This window comes from Pygocentrus nattereri, chromosome 1 (genome assembly GCF_015220715.1).
Source record: "Pygocentrus nattereri isolate fPygNat1 chromosome 1, fPygNat1.pri, whole genome shotgun sequence".
Taxonomy (NCBI): Eukaryota; Metazoa; Chordata; class Actinopteri; order Characiformes; family Serrasalmidae; genus Pygocentrus; species Pygocentrus nattereri.
The window spans coordinates 36,888,747-36,907,652 of record NC_051211.1 but is presented as its reverse complement, the minus strand read 5'-3'; the positions used below and the strand labels follow the sequence as shown (position 1 = coordinate 36,907,652).

Genomic DNA, 18,906 nt, shown 5'->3' with positions numbered 1-18,906 from the left:
ATCAATAAAACGCAAATCTATCAACCGCCAGTGGGAATTGCACTGTACCCTGTTTGAAATAAGCTTTATGTTTTATTTTGAGTATGGAAGCACTTTATTTGGCATGGCACAAATCGAGCTACTTCAAGTGTGTAACACTGAACAAAAGCATGTAATATGAAAAAACACCCCTTGTATTTTGATTTTACCTGACAACTATGAATATTCAGCTGCCAACTAAAGAGTGCATGGGTATTCAAGCACTCTGTTAACTGTTCAAGGTGCCAATTTTCAAATACTTAAATATCTATTTGGGTATTCGTCACGTTTCATCACGGGAAGACAAAGAAAATATAGGGGTTAACAATTCAGTGAAACTCAATGGTTCGCCTTGAATTTGTGAGTAAGAATGTTATACTTGCATACTCCGAGGACAGTGACTGAGAAGCACAGACAGCATGGCCAACTAGGCTAGCTACTGTAGCTTATGTTATCCACAACAGGAAACACATGGCATATTGTCCACTGAGAAGAAGCTCTTGCAGAAAATATGAAGTTTTCATCAGCATCCAAGGTGAAACTTGTTAGCTGTGTTAGCTCAGCAGCTTATATGAAGTTGATAGGTTTCATGTTAGTCATCTGATGTGAAAACCTACTGATGACTCTCAGCTGTTTTTCAATTTAAAAAAGTCACATTTCTCTGCGTGCCAATATATTTTTATACTAGACCAGTGCCGTCACCTACAAGCCCGCAGCCGTTATCGTCTGTTTTTTTTTGTTGTTGTTGTTGTATTTTTCTTCTTGCCAGAAAGCTTAGGATAGTTTCTACGTATGCAAAGCCAAAAGTATGTACTGTACAATCTTTTTTGAATGACGATAATGTGTGAACCAACTAAAGATGTGGACAGACACTAGTGATTTCGGTGTTCAAGTACTGGCACCTTGACTGTTTAACCGAATACTCCATTCATTACTTTTCAGCATTTATTACTTTTCATTATTCAATGCATTTCATTAGAAGATAAACAGGTTAACAATTCAGGTAATCATATTTTATGTTTCAAAAGGACTGTAAAATCTGACCGTTTTGGAAGTAAATAGATTATACTTTGCTAGTACGAAATATAGGTGTCCGAACGTGAGCGTGTCGTGAAGTACATATTGTTTGGGATGTGCCATTCTGCCACTGTTTTTTCACTGCTTGAGAATAAAAGGTAATATGCTAATTTTAGCATTTAGTTTTTGTCCTCTTTCCCCTCCATTCATTAATCTAATGTATACTCAGATATCACTAAATTGTATGTATATTCCTAAATTCAAGTAGACAATCAAACTTTATATAGAGATTTTTTTCTCAGTAAATATATTATAAACATTACATGTATCCTGTGGTCATGTTACTTTACAGTCCATGAAACTTATCCTGTTCAAAGAGCACTTTGATCTGAAGTAACTGACCCAGGTCACATTGCAAAGTGGCACTGAAAGAGATATAATGAAGAAATGCTGGATTACCATTATACTCAGACAAAACCATCTTTCTATAAATGTTACACAGGCTTTTTCAAGGCCAGAGAAAAGTAAGTAATAAATGTAAGAAGCACCCAGCATCCACTCCCAGTCCAACACTGCTGCTGAAACCAGCCTCTACATTTTATGATGGACAGGGTTCAGGTTATTTAACTCAAATCCTCCTCCTATTATTAAACCCAAACCAAAGATATTCAGCTCAGCTGTGGAAATGACCAATGTTAGAGCACCTTGGCAGATATATAACAGTGGTTCTTCACACCTGTATCACTGTATCCTTGAGAATATACCAGTCTAAAAAGATGAAACACTGCTAAGTTAACCATGTGGAAAAATTATTGCCATTACGAATGTAAACGGATCAGTCCTCTAAAGCCTTTTTTAAAAGTGCCATTGAAGATTAATGCATTTATAACTGTAATTTATTCAGAGGAAGTTCAAAAAAGCCTCACACAGATTTTATTGTTCTGTAATTCCTTGCCATTACCTCAAAATCCAAAACACGCAAATCAGTACAGACATGGCACCAATTCTATAAAGTTTAGCAAGACACAAATATGAAGCACTCTCCTTCAGTCAGGATGGGACATTTTTGGCTTTAATGACTGAAATTCAGTTTACATACAAATAAGGGCACAAAAAATGTTAAGTTACATAAACTCAGCTACATAATTAGAAAACTTTGGAATTGCAGGATAAATATATACATGGTCAACTAACGGCACAGACACATCCATACAGCTGTATGCTAATGTTAGAACACGTCAAATTACATGTTTTGATGATTTTTAAGCGAAAACAAGTCAGGGAACAAGGTTCTCAGGGAACAAGGTTATATTTGCTCATTTTAGTGTAGAATTTCCATTTCTGCTTTTAACAATATCAAAATGAAACATAAAACAAAACGTGCAGTACCATTTGCATGGGCCATATTTAAGATTTTATTTTATTTAAATCATTGTGCATTAAAAATTGCAGAAGTTTATTCTCTGTAGAGGATGTATTATTTATGTATATTTTAGAAAATTAACAAAACATTTGATCTGGGGCACCCAAACATTTGACGATTTCTGGTTGCAGTTAGTATTGATAGTATAGTATAGGATAGATAGTATAGACAGATAGTATTGATAAAATTCAAACTCACAATATTTACACACACACACACACACACACACACACATATATATATATATATGTATATATATATACACATATACATACATACATACATACATACACACACACACACACACACACACACACACACATATATATATATATATATATATATATACACACACCTTAGCATAAAGACACCAGAAAGGTATAGAAGTTTGCAGTAATAAAGTTAAACTGGCTTTTTTCAGTAGTGCTAGTCTATTCTCAAAGTACATCTTACAAACATGACAGCTTGTTTTCACTGTTTGGTTCTGTTTTCTTCTCTTAAATTGATACCAAAGCGTGTCCTTACATAGTATTGAAAACATTAACCAGACAGAAAGCATGTCTGCAGAAAGTAAACTTATTGTTTACTTAACTTTTATGCATTTTTTTTCAATACAATCTAAGATGCATAGCAAATAATATACACTGCAATTAAATAAGCTAAAGTTTTTAGTTACATACATTTTGATATTTCAGCTCTGTGCTTTGGTATGCGAGTCGTTTGCTTCCCCTGCTGTTCCCTACCACACAGGAGCATCGGCTCTAGTGGTCCGTGCTCCACAGCAGAGGGCAATGTCTCCCCCTATGGTGTAACTGAGAAATGGAATAGTGTGTTGGCGTCTGTGAGACAGAGAGGGAGGGAAAAAGGTGATCAATGCGCTGCTCGGTCGCAGATGCCGTGTCACGGAGGGGAGACGAGGACATCGACCTCCCAGAAAGGACAACAGGCTGATTTATCTCTGTCAATGTTTTCTCTCCAACACACACACACACACACACACACACACACTCACTCAGGTCTTGTGGTAATTATGTACAGGGGAATTAAGTTCATATTTCATTCTGGCACCCTACGACTGGCTCGTCAGTTTGGATATCTAATAAGGCAACAATAACAAAATTAAGACAGGAACCCTGACGGCTTGGGAAAACAAAAACAAAAACTACAGAGAAAAAAAAAGAAATCAGGATCCTACCAGCCTCCCGACTTATCCCTTCAGCTTTAGTCATCACCCTACAGACCTGTTTGCTGATGGATGCAGGCAAGCCGCCATCAATATTAGGCCAGTGTATGGTGCTTACTGGGTGAAATGTCAAACCACACTTTCCACCCTGAGCTTATGTGTTTTGTTCATGGTGACCTTCTGACCTGAGAGAAAACACTATGGGTGTGCAATACGGAAAAAACACAGTGACATTTCAGCATTTTCACAAAACACAGTGTGTATCATGAGATTAAGTTTTTTTCCAGGTTTTCGAATAAAACAGTAGTTCCAAATGTACAAAGAGCTATGAAAAACTATTGGTACAAATTTTGCATTAAAAACTTTTAAAAAAAGAAAAAAGGAGGTTAAAAACAAGTGAAAAAGCTACTTGTTACTATGGAGCTTACATAGTTACTCTACACCAGTTGTTGCTTACAAATTCTCTATACTTGGTCAAAATCTGCCTTTTTTTTGCTAAATACAGGTATTCAGTGTTCTAGAATGACTATCAATACCCAAGATATACTAAGAAATGCATACTGTGCTGTAATTTATCATCACATCACAACCTGCACTTTTACATACAGCTGTACGTAAAAGATCAGGTGCCTCTATTTATGTCTAAGTGAAAATAAGTTGACGTTCTCTACAGAGAAAACATTTCTGCACATTTTATTGCATAATTATGTTTTTGTTTTGTTTTTTCACTAAAACACACTGGGGAAATATTTTGATGAAATGTTTCTTTTTTGCACAATATGTAAAACTGAGAAATATAAATAGAAATTTGGCACTAAAATGTTCAGAAAATGCTACGATTAAGTTATTCAGAGGATGCGTTCACTGATTTCCTTTTACATCGAAAAAAAAAATACGATAACTGATGATGGTCAAACTTGTGTATTTGAGTGCAGTATTATTCATTCCTACGCCCATCCAGAACCATTCTGGGCTCATTTAGGGAAGGAGGACAACAGCAGTTATTGCTGAGTGTGCAACATGTTGCATGCACATCTGTGAACAATATACATGTGCACACTATTTTAGCAAAGCAGGCTGGCATTAGTAGTACATTTTGTGCAAAGCTCTCATTTTGCACTTTGTATTTAATAAAAAAGAAAACTGAAATTGTTCTACAAACCAGAGTAGAACAGAGTAGAGTTAATAGTTTTAATACACAGTGTAGACTGAACTCGGGTTCTTCTGAAGTGAACTGGAAACTGGACCTTTTTTTCTTTTTTTTTTTTTAAGTGAACCAGGTCAACACACACAGTTTTCAAACAAATTCAACCAAGCATACTAAATAACCTAAATAATAATAATAATAATAATAATAATTATTATTATTATTATTATTATTATTATTATTATTATTACTAAATTAAAAATAAATAAATAAAAAATAACCAAGTCATCGAGCCTTGGTCATCTGCTGTACAGGAAAAAGCAGATCACCCAATACTCATTCTCCCTGATTAAAAACAGAGAGCAATCAATGATTAAAAAAGGTGGCCAGCTAAGCAGACTTCATGAATGAGATATACCTAACCTTCCATTAAGACGATTTCTCCTCACTGATTACTGCTGCTCAAGAAGGAAAAATAAAAGAGCAAAACCACTAGAGCACAGATCAGAGTTTGAAAAATTTGTCTGTACCTGGTGGGACCTGACAATTTACATTGGGTTTGGCCAGGTTTGGATGTCATTTCTCAAATATATGTCAGGTTTGGGTCAAGTTAACATGGCCTGCTTCAGTTTTTCTCCCTTTATTAGGGGGTGCTCAAACTCTCAAGCATGCATCACATCATTGTCATCTATGCATGAAAATGCACTGCAACTGAAATGCATTATTCTAGGCCTCATGTTTTCAAACCACACACTGAAGCTGAAAAAACTATCAACTTTTTTGCTGAGCACCCATGAAAAAAATGCCATACGTCCTCCACAGCTGACCAAATAGAATTGAGGATGCCTTGTTGAGTTGTACAACACTATAAACAAAGATTACCACAATCTCAATACAATCTCCTTCTAATTGTAATGCTAAAATCAAATCTCTAGTTTTCTATTTGTAAATGTATATGCATTAACCTGGCCCAAAAACACACCTCCTGCTTCTTTTTAAAGGATCCATGTTCTACATGTTCTAAATCAGCAAACTGTTAATGGCTGTCAATGGCAATAGTTTGGAAATGACTTATCTGGCAGGAGCGATACAATGATCATGAAGGAGGTTCACCCAGGGCGAGGCTCTGCCATTGCACTTCGGTGGTGCTGACCCTTGCAAATTCCCCAAATGCGGGAATCTTGACTGCATAATTTCTAGTAGTGGGGGACTGCGTTCGCTCTCTCCCCTGACGATTTTTGTATTTGGGGCAGTCGTGGGTTAGAGATTAGGGAACCAACTTTGTGACCAGAAGTTCACAGGTTTGATCCTCTGAGCCAACAGTATGTGACTGAGGTGCCCTAGGGCTTCCCCACTGCTCCGGGCAAGAGTGCTCACTGCCCCCTAGTGTGTTTCTTCACTAGTGTGTATGTGGTGTTTCACTTCACTGATGGATTAGATTGTGGAGGTGAAATTTCCTCATTGTGGGACTAAAAATGGTCACTTAATCCAATCTTATCTTAAAAAAAAAAAAAACCTAATAGGCATACTGTTTCCAAGCTATATTCATGAGCATGTTCTTAGGATGTAATTGGAATAATTGCATATTATAGGATTTTTAAACAACTGAGGAAAAGAGTGTCTGACACTATATAATTTAATTCTACCAAGCTAAATGTGGAATGTATTGCTGACATGCTGCTGCAAAAAAATTAAATATCTTTGAAAAACATCAGATCACCTCTAAACTGTCTGCAAGTTGATCGCAAGTCGTAAGAATAACCTGAGAGTAATCTGAAATCGACCATAAGCCACACTTGACTTCACTCTGAAGAATGAATTTCTGTGGTTTCGAAAATTTGAAGAAAATCTGGAAAAAAAAAAACCCGTAGTTTGCACTCAGTGCCAAGAGAACTGCCGAAGAACTCCAGTGCCGACAAAGTTATTAATAATAAAAAAATTATTTAAAAAGTTCACCAGGGGAATAAAGCGGATAGAAACTCAAAAAGAGATTACGCACTAGCTATTCAGAACACACACACGAGCCTTGCCTTTACACCTGAAACTCCATTCATTATCAGTCTGCCTACGAGCTTTTATCCCCACAAAACTGACAGCTACCGCAGGAGATGGGACGAACAAAGCCGGAGTCCATGAAACTTTTATGAAGTGCCAAAGTTTCTGATGTAGGATGAGACTTGTGTAATTGTGCATTGATCTTTACAGAGTCACAAATGCACATGTCGACGTAAAGCTCGGAATCAACACTCCAGCCACGAACATGAGACTCACTCACAAACATGAGACTCACTCTCCTAACTTGTCTGTAAACAGGCAGATCTAATTAGTTAAGTTAATTAGTTAGTTAAATTAATTAGTCCAACAATGGAGAAGATTTCGCCTCCACATTTAACCCATCCGTGAAGTGAAATACCACATACACACTAGTGAGCACACACACCAGTAAACAGTGAGCACACTTGCCCGGAGCGGTGGGCAGCCCTATCTACAGCACCCAAGGAGCAGTGGGGGGCCTTGCTCAACACCTCAGTCATGCACTGTCAAGCTCTGGGGATCAAACCAGCAACCTTCCGGTCACAGGACAGGTTTTTTTAACCTCCAGCCCATTTTAGCTGCACATTGTCATACAAATAAATGCAATTAAAAATGTCATTTTTGTTCATTGAAATTATTAAAAGCACAAGCTTTAAGTGGCCAAATTGGATGATTAGTCCAATTCTTACCTCGCCGTGGGACCTTAGTGGCTCCCAACTGACAGTAGACACAGCTCCCGCTCAAATAAACAAAGATTACTCACTGCTGCCCTCTAAAGATGTTAACAAGCATCAAATACACAAACATTACTCACAACTACCCTGTAAAGAAGTTATAGCACCAGTCAGAACTTAAGCTGTTATTCATAAGACCTATTAACGTGTTTCTGCTTTCTTGTATTTATATATCCTTGCATCAAGTCAACTAATAAAAATGCACCCAATTCACATTCTTTTACGCTGATGTGAACATATGATTGTAAAAGTAAATAAGAAAATCTCAGTCAGATCAAATATTGCAATTAGGTGTAAAAAAAAACAATTACAGTGGGTTGCAAAAGTATTCAGCCCCCTTGAACTTTTCAACCTTTTGCCACATTTCAGGCTTCAAACATAAAGATATGAAATTGACATTTTTTGTGAAGAGTCAACAACAAGTGGGACACAATCGTGAAGTGGAACGAAATTTGTTGGATATTTTAAACTTTTTTTAGAAATAAAAAACTGAAAAGTGGGGCGTGCAATATTATTCAGCCCCCTTGCTTTAATACTTTGTAGCGCCACCTTTTGCTGTGATTACAGCTGCAAGTGGCTTGGGGTACGTCTCTGTCAGTCTTGCACATCGAGAGACTGAAATTTTTGCCCATTCTTCCTTGCAAAACAGCTCGAGCTCAGTGAAGTTGGATGGAGAGCGTTTGTGAACAGCAGTTTTCAGCTCTTTCCACAGATTCTCGATTGGATTCAGGTCTGGACTTTGACTTGGCCATTCTAACACCTGGATACGTTTATTTGTGAACCATTCCATTGTAGATGTTGCTTTATGTTTTGGATCATTGTCTTGTTGGAAGATAAATCTCCGTCCCAGTCTCAGGTCTTTTGCAGACTCCAACAGGTTTTGTTCCAGAATGGTCCTGTATTTGGCTCCATCCATCTTCCCATCAATATTAACCATCTTCCCTGTCCCTGCTGAAGAAAAGCAGGCCCAAACCATGATGCTGCCACCACCATGTTTGACAGTGGGGATGGTGTGTTCAGGGTGATGAGCTGTATTGCTTTTACGCCAAACATAAGTTCGATTTTGGTTTCATCTGACCAGAGCACCTTCTTCCACATGTTTGGTGTGTCTCCCAGGTGGCTTGTGGCAAACATTAAATGAGACTTTTTATGGATATCTTTGAGAAATGGCTTTTTCTTGCCACTCTTCCATAAAGCCCAGATTTGTGCAGTGTACCACTGATCGTTGTCCTATGGACAAAGTCTCCCACCTCAGCTGTAGATCTCTGCAGTTCATCCAGAGTGATCATGGGCCTCTTGGCTGCATCTATGATCAGTCTTCTCCTTGTTTGAGCTGAAAGTTTAGAGGGACGGCCGGGTCTTGGTAGATTTGCAGTGGTCTGATGCTCCTTCCATTTCAATATGATCGCTTGCACAGTGCTCCTTGAGATGTTTAAAGCTTGGGAAATCTTTTTCTATCCAAATCCGGCTTTAAACCTCTCCACAACAGTATCTCGGACCTGCCTGGTGTGTTCCTTGGTCTTCATGATGCTCTCTGCGCTTTAAACAGAACTCTGAGACTATCACAGAGCAGGTGCATTTATACGGAGACTTGATTACACACAGGTGGATTCTATTTATCATCATCAGTCATTTAGGTCAACATTGGATCATTCAGAGATCCTCACTGAACTTCTGGAGTGAGTTTGCTGCACTGAAAGTAAAGGGGCCGAATAATATTGCACGCCCCACTTTTCAGTTTTTTATTTCTAAAAAAAGTTTAAAATATCCAACAAATTTCGTTCCACTTCACGATTGTGTCCCACTTGTTGTTGACACTTCACAAAAAATGTCAATTTCATATCTTTATGTTTGAAGCCTGAAATGTGGCAAAAGGTTGAAAAGTTCAAGGGGGCTGAATACTTTTGCAACCCACTGTAAGTGGTAAATTATTGCTACTTATTAACACAAAATTATTTTTTAATTTTCACATGTGTATGATATCAGCATTCAGGCTGTGTTTTTAACCTCTTATTCTCCATTTTGGTTTGTCCAACTGAATTTACATGACCAAATCATAAGTCAAATTATTAAAGTAAAGAGGGTAAACAATGGTCACTTGTTTTCAAACGGCAAAAAAGGCACAGAGGGACTTTTCCTTTGTCAACATGCTACCACTAGAAAATAACAGGTCAGATGAGTTTAAATGCAGAACTGAATGTAAGGCTAAGTCATCTGGGTTCGTATTTACAAAGTTTCTCAAAGTAGGAGTGCTGATCTAGGACCAGATTCCCCTCTAATGTACTATGGGCCTATGGACAGGACTGATGTCATACAGCATGTATGACTTTAGAAGGCTTCATTAACAGTACCCCTCCTTCCTCATCAACTCTGTGATGTGATTACTTGATTTGTGAATAAAAATGAACTCTATTCCACAGAAATATAGATGTCATGGTATCATTGGGGCAGTCATAGGCTGGTCATGTGACCGGAAGGTTGCTGGTTCAATCCCCTTGGCTGACAATCCATGACTGAAGTGCACATGAGCACCTAACTCCCCAATTGCTCCCCGGGCGCCGTGGATAGGGCTGCTCACTGCTCCGGGCAGGTGTGCTCACTGCCCCCTAGTGTGTGTGTTAACTAGTGTGCATGTATGTGGGTGTTTCACTGCACGGACGGGTTAAATGCAGAGGTCTAATTTCACAGTGACAAATGATTGTAAATTCTAATTTTAATTTATCTAAATATTTTTAAGATTAAAGTGTCATTTGATGAATCATGATGCATCGATCTGAAGGTGCACATTCAACTTTTGGAATGTTAGAATGAAAAAGGAAGTGTTATTATATTAAGATGTATAAGAAAGTATTATATTAAGATGTATAATAAGAAAGTTTTATATTAAGGTACGCACACATTTTGATGGGCTATTTTCAAATGCACAAATGAAAAAGATTTGGTGCATTGTTTTCATTGTCTGTATTTCACTGCTGTGCTGGATACTGGACCTCTAAGACCAGAGCTGGAGTAAACAGTACAGGGATGTGGATATTTAGCTAAAAAAAGCAAAACAAAATCGAAACTAACGTCAGGCTGCAGGCTTACTGTTTTAGGTGAAGGCACTTCAGACTTTTTTAATTTATAAAAAAAAAAAAAAAGGCAAGAAAAAAAATAAAAAACTTTGAATTTTGAATGAGTAACGGAAGCTGCTGCCTCTGAGGAGCTAATGAGCTGAGCTAGAGCTAACCGGCACAATGTTGGATGTTTCATCTGTTAGCTTTAGTTAAAATACTGTGCCGTCTCTGCCATCTCAGACACATCCTTAGCAATGTGTCGCTGGCAACACATTCATGTTAAGGTGCTTATGTATGTAGTAGTAAAGGGTAATACATATCCCTGTTAAAAATAAAATGCTTTTTTTTTTGTTTTTTTACTAAATTGTTAGTCTATATGTTTTCTTCTTGTGTGTGTGACCAATATTTCAACAGATTTAAATGTGATTATATTCTATATATTAAGTTTTTTTGCACAGAAGACTCAGCACAATCATTTTTTGGCTTGAGCACTCAAGTAAAAAAACAAGTCAAATCAAATTCAAATCAAATCAAAATGCACTGAATCAAACTGAATCACTGAGAAATCAGCAACGTTTATCATTAAATTATCCACAAAGGACCTATAGCTCGTCAGTTGGTCTCAGTCTAAACAGTTTATCATGTACACCTACTTTGTTGGATTAAAAAAAAAAAAAAAAAAAAAAACACCAGCCCTTTCGCGGACATGATGATGAAATGACTAATCTGATCATCTATCTGATTATATTCGACATTAATCAAAGTTGTGTGATGAATTATTTTCTTTGACCTGAAGCACCTTATTAACGATGTTTCTACGATACTTCAAGAGGGTCCATATGCACAGACTTACCAAGATCAGTGTTGGGCCCTGCCAGGAGCTGTCTGAACTTGTCCAGTCTGAAGGCCTCTCTCTCCGTCATGGCTGGGGTGCCGGACGTATTCTGATCTGCCATGCGGGCCACGAGTGGAATGACAGGCCGATGTGGGAGCGATTGTTGTCTCTGTAGTGCAGCCCGTTCCCCGATCATCTCTGCACCAGGTAAACCCAACAAAACAAGATAAGCATTAATTAATTTAGTTCCCCAACAACATAAACCATTGCTGAAGGTTTTCTCACTTGTAGCTCAAGAAAAAAAATTTAATGCACGTGAAAAATCAAAATGTTTAATCGATACTACATTTGAGCTCATTAACAGAAGATTTTATTAGAATTTGCTTAAAAAACGTATGTTGTGCTTACAGTACTATTTTTTAATTATGTTTGTAGGGGTGGCATAGTTCAGTATACATTATGTTGATACTGGCTTCCTTATTTAGTGCTAAGAAGTGTGATCTTTCTGCAGTCCTTTCAGATCTGACCAGAATTGTAGAACACTCTTAATAATGACTGTTTTCAACAAAATATTTTGTCGTTAAAAAGCAAGGAGAAAATGGCAATTACTTAATGATGTAGGTCATGAGGTTATAAAAAATGTCATACATAGTTAATTTTAGCTAAAGGGGGAATACAGACACACCTCCCCTTTAAGTACACTATATTTTCAAAAGGTATTCACTCACCCATCAAAATCATTGAATTCAGGTGTTCCAACCACTCCATGGCCACAGGTGTATCAAGCCAAGCACCTAGGCATGCAGACTGCTTCTACAAACATTTGTGAAAGAATGCAACAAGTCCAGTCGTGAAATTTCCTTGCTACTATGTATTCCACAGTCAACTGTCAGTGGTATTATCACAAAATGGAAGCGATTGGGAACGACAGCAACTCAGCCACGAAGTGGTAGGCCACGTGAAATGACAGCGGGGTCAGCGGATGCTGAGGCGCAGTGAGCAGAGGTCGCCAACTTTCTGCAGAGTCAATCGCTACAGACGTCCAAACTTCATGTGGCCTTCAGATCAGCTCAAGAACAGCGTAGAGAGCTTCATGGACTGGGTTTCCATGGCCGAGCAGCTGCATCTAAGCCTTACAACACCAAGAGCAATGCAAAGCGTTGAATGCAGTGGACTCTAGAGCAGTGGAGACGTGTTCTCTGGAGTGATGGATCATGCTTCTCCGTCTGGAAATCCGATGCATGAATCTGGGTTTGGCAGTTGCAAGGAGAACAGTACTTGTCTGACTGCATTGTGTCAAGTGTAAAGTTTGGCGGAGGGGGAATTATGGTGCAGGGTTGTTTTTCAAGAGTTGGGATCTGCCCCTTAGTTCCAGTGAAAGGAACTCTTAATGCCTCAGCAGACCAAGAGATTTTGGATAATTTCATGGCCCCGACTTTGTGGGAACCGTTTGGGGATGGCCCCTTCCTGTTCCAATACGACTGTGCACCAGTGCACAAAGCAAGGTCCATAAAGACATGGAGTTTGGTGTGGAAGAACTTGACTGGCCTGCACAGTCCTGACCTCAACCTAAGAGAACACCCTTGGGATGAAGTAGAGCAGAGACTGCAAGCCAGGCCTTCTCGTCCAACATCAGAGTCTGACCTTATAAATGTGCTTCTGGAAGAACGGTCAAAAATCCACATAAACACACTCCTAACCCTTGTGAAAAGCCTTCCCAGAAGAGTTGAAGCTGTTATAGCTGCAAAGGGTGGGCCGACATCATATTTAACCCTATGGGTTAAGAATGGGATTTCTTTCAATTTCATATGTATGTGAAGGCAGATAAGCAAATACTTTTGGCAATATCATGTATGTCTGTTCGGTTTAGATTATGTAAATATGCAAGAGATGCTAGAAATGTAAATATTACTTTTTTAAAAACAGTATTGAGAATGAGTATTTGAAGCCAGTAAAACACTGTTCTTGCCAGCCCTGTATTTTTGCCATTTATAACACTGAAACAAATGAAAGAAATCAGACTCAATGTAGCAAAACAACTCTAGACTTAAAAGGGCTAATGACCACACAAGAAGCATCGGAATCCTGGCTGCTCTGGTGACCACATAAGCTAATCAGAGAGGCAAGAGCTGCTGTCAGCACACAGGACTTTCAGTCAGGAGTTTCGACCAGCCATTAGCCACAGAAATGGCATCATACTTTATAAGATCTCAACTGAGGGTATGACCACCCACATTTGGACACCTTTATGTATTTCACAAGGTCAAGATCACACACATTGAAAACTAGCCATGACTCTCATAGACCTTATTACTGCTGCTGTCATAAGCACTATAACTTTGTAAAAAAGCATGAATCACCCAGGCAAACCCATTCCATTCATGTACTAAAATTATTTAATCTGATGGACTGTTATTCTGACCCGTTTTAAAAGGATAAGGTCAGATAAGCGCAATAGGTTTTCAATCTCTTTTACCGTATCACAAATGAAACACAGTCCGCTCCACTCTTTTACATGATATGAACGGTGCTGCTGCCATTTTATCGTACTCCATTTGAAAAAGAGGTGCTGAACTCTTGTCAGGTTATTTGCTACAATGGAGAGAGCAAGTTTAAAGTTGTTGGAGGTTGCAAAGGAAAGCTCTACCAATCATTTTCTGTCTGAATGCATCTCTTTTTTTAATTCTTCTGATAAAGATGCAATGATCATCATTTTGCTCCTGGGGTATGAAAGCTGACTGCTCAAATATTCCTTCCAGTCCAACTGTGTAAGTGGCTCTAATAATATATCATATGAGCTTTAATGAATAATTAACATTATTCTGTTCTAATGAACTGGAGATGTTCTGGTCAAGAGTCAAGCTAAGAAGTCACAAACAAACAAGTGGTGCTACAGAAAAACATCAGTCACATGTAAACAGATCAGTCCATGTAAACAGAGGGTTTTTTATCCTGTTAGTTCAAGTCTCTGTCCATATTTAGCATGATTCTTCATATATCATCAAAAAATTACATTTTTGTTTTCTTGTAATCTTCCAACAAAATGTACTACCTTTTGACTCAAAAACAACTTGTGGGTTTTAATTATGTAATTGCCTCCAGGGGCTGGGAGGTCATCATTTCCCATTCCCACGACAAACCAGCCATCATCAGGACCCTTTCTGACTCTGTGTTTCACTCACTAAAGCATTATAGTAGGAAGGAAAATGCAAAGCATTCACTGATTTATGAAGACCCGTACAATATGAATGGCACAATGAGTACACAATGAAAGGCTTTCTATCAGTGTTGTATTATCTAATAAAACACTGCTGTCGAGACAAAACATTTACATTTACGGCATTTGGCTGACGCTCTTATCCAGAGCGACTTACAATTTGATCTTTTTTTTTTTTTTTTTTACACAGGTAGTCCAAGGCTGTGTTAGGAGTCTTGCCCAAGGACTCTTATTGGTATAGTGTAGGGTGTTTGCCCAGGTGGGGATTGAACCCCAGTCTACAGCATAGAAGGCAGAGGCGTTAACCACTACACTACACTACACTATCCCAACCACAAAACCTTGTATCACCAGTTTGCCGTTTTAAATTTTTTTTGGCCTAATTTGAAAAAGGCAGCTGCCTTTTAGGTTGTGTCAAAATGTAATGAATCATGAACGGGCCAACAGAAATGGTGCAAGAATTTTTCCAAGTAATTTTTCTTCATTTTCTTCCATTAGAAGTTGAAAACATTCTCCCTTCCTATAAAGTTACCTTTTCAGAGAGACGATATGTTTTGTTCAAACAGCAGCAAAAAGTTACTTTTTTTTTTATTTTAAATCATAACTGTTTCATTCCGAAGGCCACCAGGTGGCAATGAGAAACAGTAGTTCTTTTACGCAACGGTGGGAGAAAGTGCTAATAATAAAACATGTGAAGCAATGTATGGGGCTTTTTGTTTTACAAAACTGCTAAATTAATCCAATTAAGCGACCTTCCCATTATAGGATATTCCCATTAAAGCACAGATCAAAGGGAATAAATGGGATAAAATGGCATTTTAAAGTTCTAAATGAAAAAAGCAGATGACGATTTAAACAACGTGAATCAAATAAAGAGCTACATCGACTGTAAGAGGCAACTGGCTTCTTAGAGCAATTAATATAATTACGTATACAGCGTTGTGAGAAAGTATTTACCCTTTCTAGAAAGACTTTGTCACTTGTAGTCATGTTAGCTATCGCAGTTATAACTAGCATTACAGTTGAAGAAATTCAACAAAATCTGATTTAGTATTTTTAGTTCCACGTCCTACCAGGCTCTGGATCTCACGTGGGAATGGGGAAAACTATGTTGACATTTGTGAACGTGTGAAAATTCAACTGCAAAAACAAAAACTCTCTAAGGCAAGTGACAACTCAGGTCATAGGTTCTGCCAAAACGTAAAATGTTGTGGCCACTTGGACTGGGCAATAGGCAATCTCGTACCCTAATAACATGCACCTTTTTCCTGATTACCTAGTACAAAACTATTAGCCTGTATGTGGGCTGTTCCTCACTCTCATAACTACAAAACATACATATCAGTTTCACAGCAAATGCCAAATAATGCATAACACTTACTGAATAAGTCTCAAAATTAATAACTTTTTCATAAGCCTATGGATTTCAAGGTTATCACTAAACTAAAGAAAACTGTCATCTTCAGCCATATGTGCAATGGAAAAAAAGCAGTTGTCTTACTGCAATTCTCAGATATGAAACATGATTAACAACATAAAATGTGAGGGGCACTAGGAAAAAAATACATATGGTGTCTTCAACAAGAACCACTGCTGACTTGGGATGAAAACACTGTCAGGATTTTATCGTAGTATCACCAACGTCTACTGAGAGCAAACAAACAGACAAGAACTCCATTATCGCAGTGATATGTCCCCAAACAGAGGAGACAGACAGACCCAGCTGTGGAGGAATACAGGTATCAGCCACAAGTGGAGGCAATAGAAGGGGAGCTTTCTGTGCTTGTGTGCACAGCAGGAGCAGACAGCATCACTGCCCCAGTCCTCACTGCAGGCAGATAAGTGTCTGAGCTTGAGACGGCATCTCTATCTACACCAACACAACAGCAGGCGTGCATGTGCACACAAGACCTTTTGTTCATGAGATTCAAATGACTGCTTTAAACATGTTCTGAGTGTTATCAGCATTCTGTTTGACTTTTCCATGAAACCTGTATTATGTGTTACATTATGCAACCCAAGTGCTACTTAGATTCATGCAGGTTTCACACAACTAAGGACGCATGTATGTTACACCATGTAAAGCCAGCTTTATTCTGAAATATGAACGTGTTAGCTAATTTTATTGTGTAGGCTAATAATTACAATATAAACGAAAACAAAAATGCAGACTTTAAGCTTTAGCTCAGGTGTAGCCACTTCTCTCACATCTGCAGCAGTAAACTTTTCCTCAAAAGCAGAACAACTCCTCGTAAAATGTCTCTCATTGTTCGATCCTTGCAAGGTTGAAGTCAGCTTCTCATTCACCAGCTTCTTCTAATTTTCCCAATCTTCCTTAAATGAATGCAACTGCTGCACCATAAGGTGGGACAGAGAAGTTGGAATAAGAGGCTGGTTTGGCTTCGTGACATTTTAATGAAGTCTGTGTGCCAACTTTCAGGCCAAACCTGTACTTTATCAATTTTATACTGTAAGTTATTATTGAATAAAACAGAAATTATCACAATCTCAAACTTCTGAACAGTACTGCATGTTGTCTTTTATTGTATCTATGCTGCTGTGACACCTATACATCCCAGCAGAGATGAATAAAGTGTTACCTCTTATCTTTGGCATATTAATTGAGTTAATAAAAGTGAGATGCTAGTACATGCTACTGAACTGACGGATACTGACCCTTTGGGGAGCCAATGGGCGCTTCGCTGTGGGACTTCACCAGCCTGCTGTCGCTGTGTGGGAGGCGCTCAGAGCTGAAGGACAGTTCTGCTGTCGTCTCGGCTGCCTCTTCTTCTTCCTCCTGCTCATTTTCATCCTCCTCATGCCCCTCCTCTTCCTCTTTCTCCTCAGGCTCAAACACCTCGTCCAGCTGCTGCTGCTGCTGCCTTCGCTCCTGAAGCTTGCTATGGTTCTCTATCACCTTATTGGCTGTCTCCATGACGACCTCAATGTTAAGGTTCTGGGCAGCCATGGCTAGGAGCTCATCATCGTCATCTCCAACATCCCAGGCGTCGCTGGTGATGCTCTCAAACTCCTGGAAGGTGGTGGCTTTTTTCGGCTTTCCTGGCGTGCTCGTCGAGGGGGGCTTGTTTCCAGCTTTGATCAAACTGAGTGGGAGGACGAGAGAGACGGTCAGATTTGGTCTACTGCAAGCGAAACATCTTTTCACCTTTTTCAAACTCAAAAGTTAGAGAAAAACAAAGGCAATATAAGAATAATACTGAGAAGACTTCAAGCACAACAGGCAAGCTAAAACTGAAGACATCAATACATTTCCACCAAAATGTTTTAACACATTTACAGCTTTCCAAAGTTTATTACAGCCTAAAGTAAATACAAACACATTACAGCCAATGTCACAGGGACAATAATTTCAACTCTCTTTCAATTAGTGATTCTTTGTGGGTCATGTATAAAGACATAATATCACAAGTGGATACACTGCTCTGTTTCACTCTACTTTCTAATGCCACTGAGCGCCTGTTGACCACACCCTGATAGGATGCTTCACATGAGGAAATTTGTGAAAATGAAAATGCAATCAGGTCGACTGCATGGAATGCACAAGAATATGTAAATGCACAGAGGACAGGCACTGTTTCTCTTATTACCTTCGGATTTTGCCATCTTTATAGCTTGGTTTTCTTTCATAATGCAGTAATAAACACTGTAAATGCATATCAGGTGAATTTCAATTATCATTATAACATCATTATTACACAGACACTTTAAGCATAACCACATAGTTCTGGAAGTACATTTTAACAAAGCTACTCAAACATCTAAAACTTTATGTAAAATAAATATCACTACTAGTAGACCAGCAAATTAAAAGGGCAGTACTGAATTAGAATCTTCATTTTTAGCCCAACATTGCATACGAGTGAGAAATTGCAAACATACAAATACATCTGCATTTTACGTTCTATAACACTATGACACTCTATAACCGATTAGAATGCAACTGACAAAATCCTGGAAGTTGTGGCAAGTTTAATATGCAGTTGATCTCTGACAGTCCATACCACCTGAAGCTGAAACTATTCTGCAACAATACTTAAAAATATGTAAAAACAGGCAAGTAGGCGAGTAACAAAGAGGTAACAGCAGGTAACAAGTAAGGTGGATCAAAATATCCAACTGTGTGCCTCTCATAATGCACAAAACAGAAAATGCTCTTAATCACCATAAATATCACACTCCAAATCTCATTAGAACCTCGGAACAGTGCGCTCCCTGAGCAGG

General features: G+C 38.5%; 1 protein-coding gene and 1 non-coding gene across 3 annotated transcripts in view; one reads left to right on the top strand and one right to left on the bottom strand.

Annotated features, from left to right (window-relative positions):
• tbc1d22a (TBC1 domain family, member 22a) overlaps positions 1 to 18,906 on the bottom strand; it is a 211,767-nt gene that overhangs the window by 187,974 nt on the left and 4,887 nt on the right. For both annotated transcript variants that reach the window (XM_017697029.2, XM_017697028.2), the window contains exons 3-4: positions 17,341 to 17,768; positions 11,466 to 11,645 (exon numbers count right to left, since the gene is read on the bottom strand). In XM_017697029.2, the coding sequence (XP_017552518.1) occupies positions 11,466 to 11,645; positions 17,341 to 17,768 (608 nt within the window). The remainder of the gene's footprint in view (positions 1 to 11,465; positions 11,646 to 17,340; positions 17,769 to 18,906) is intronic.
• Positions 5,856 to 6,019, top strand: LOC119264419. The gene has a single exon (XR_005131018.1). It is a non-coding gene; the product is annotated as a U1 spliceosomal RNA (small nuclear RNA).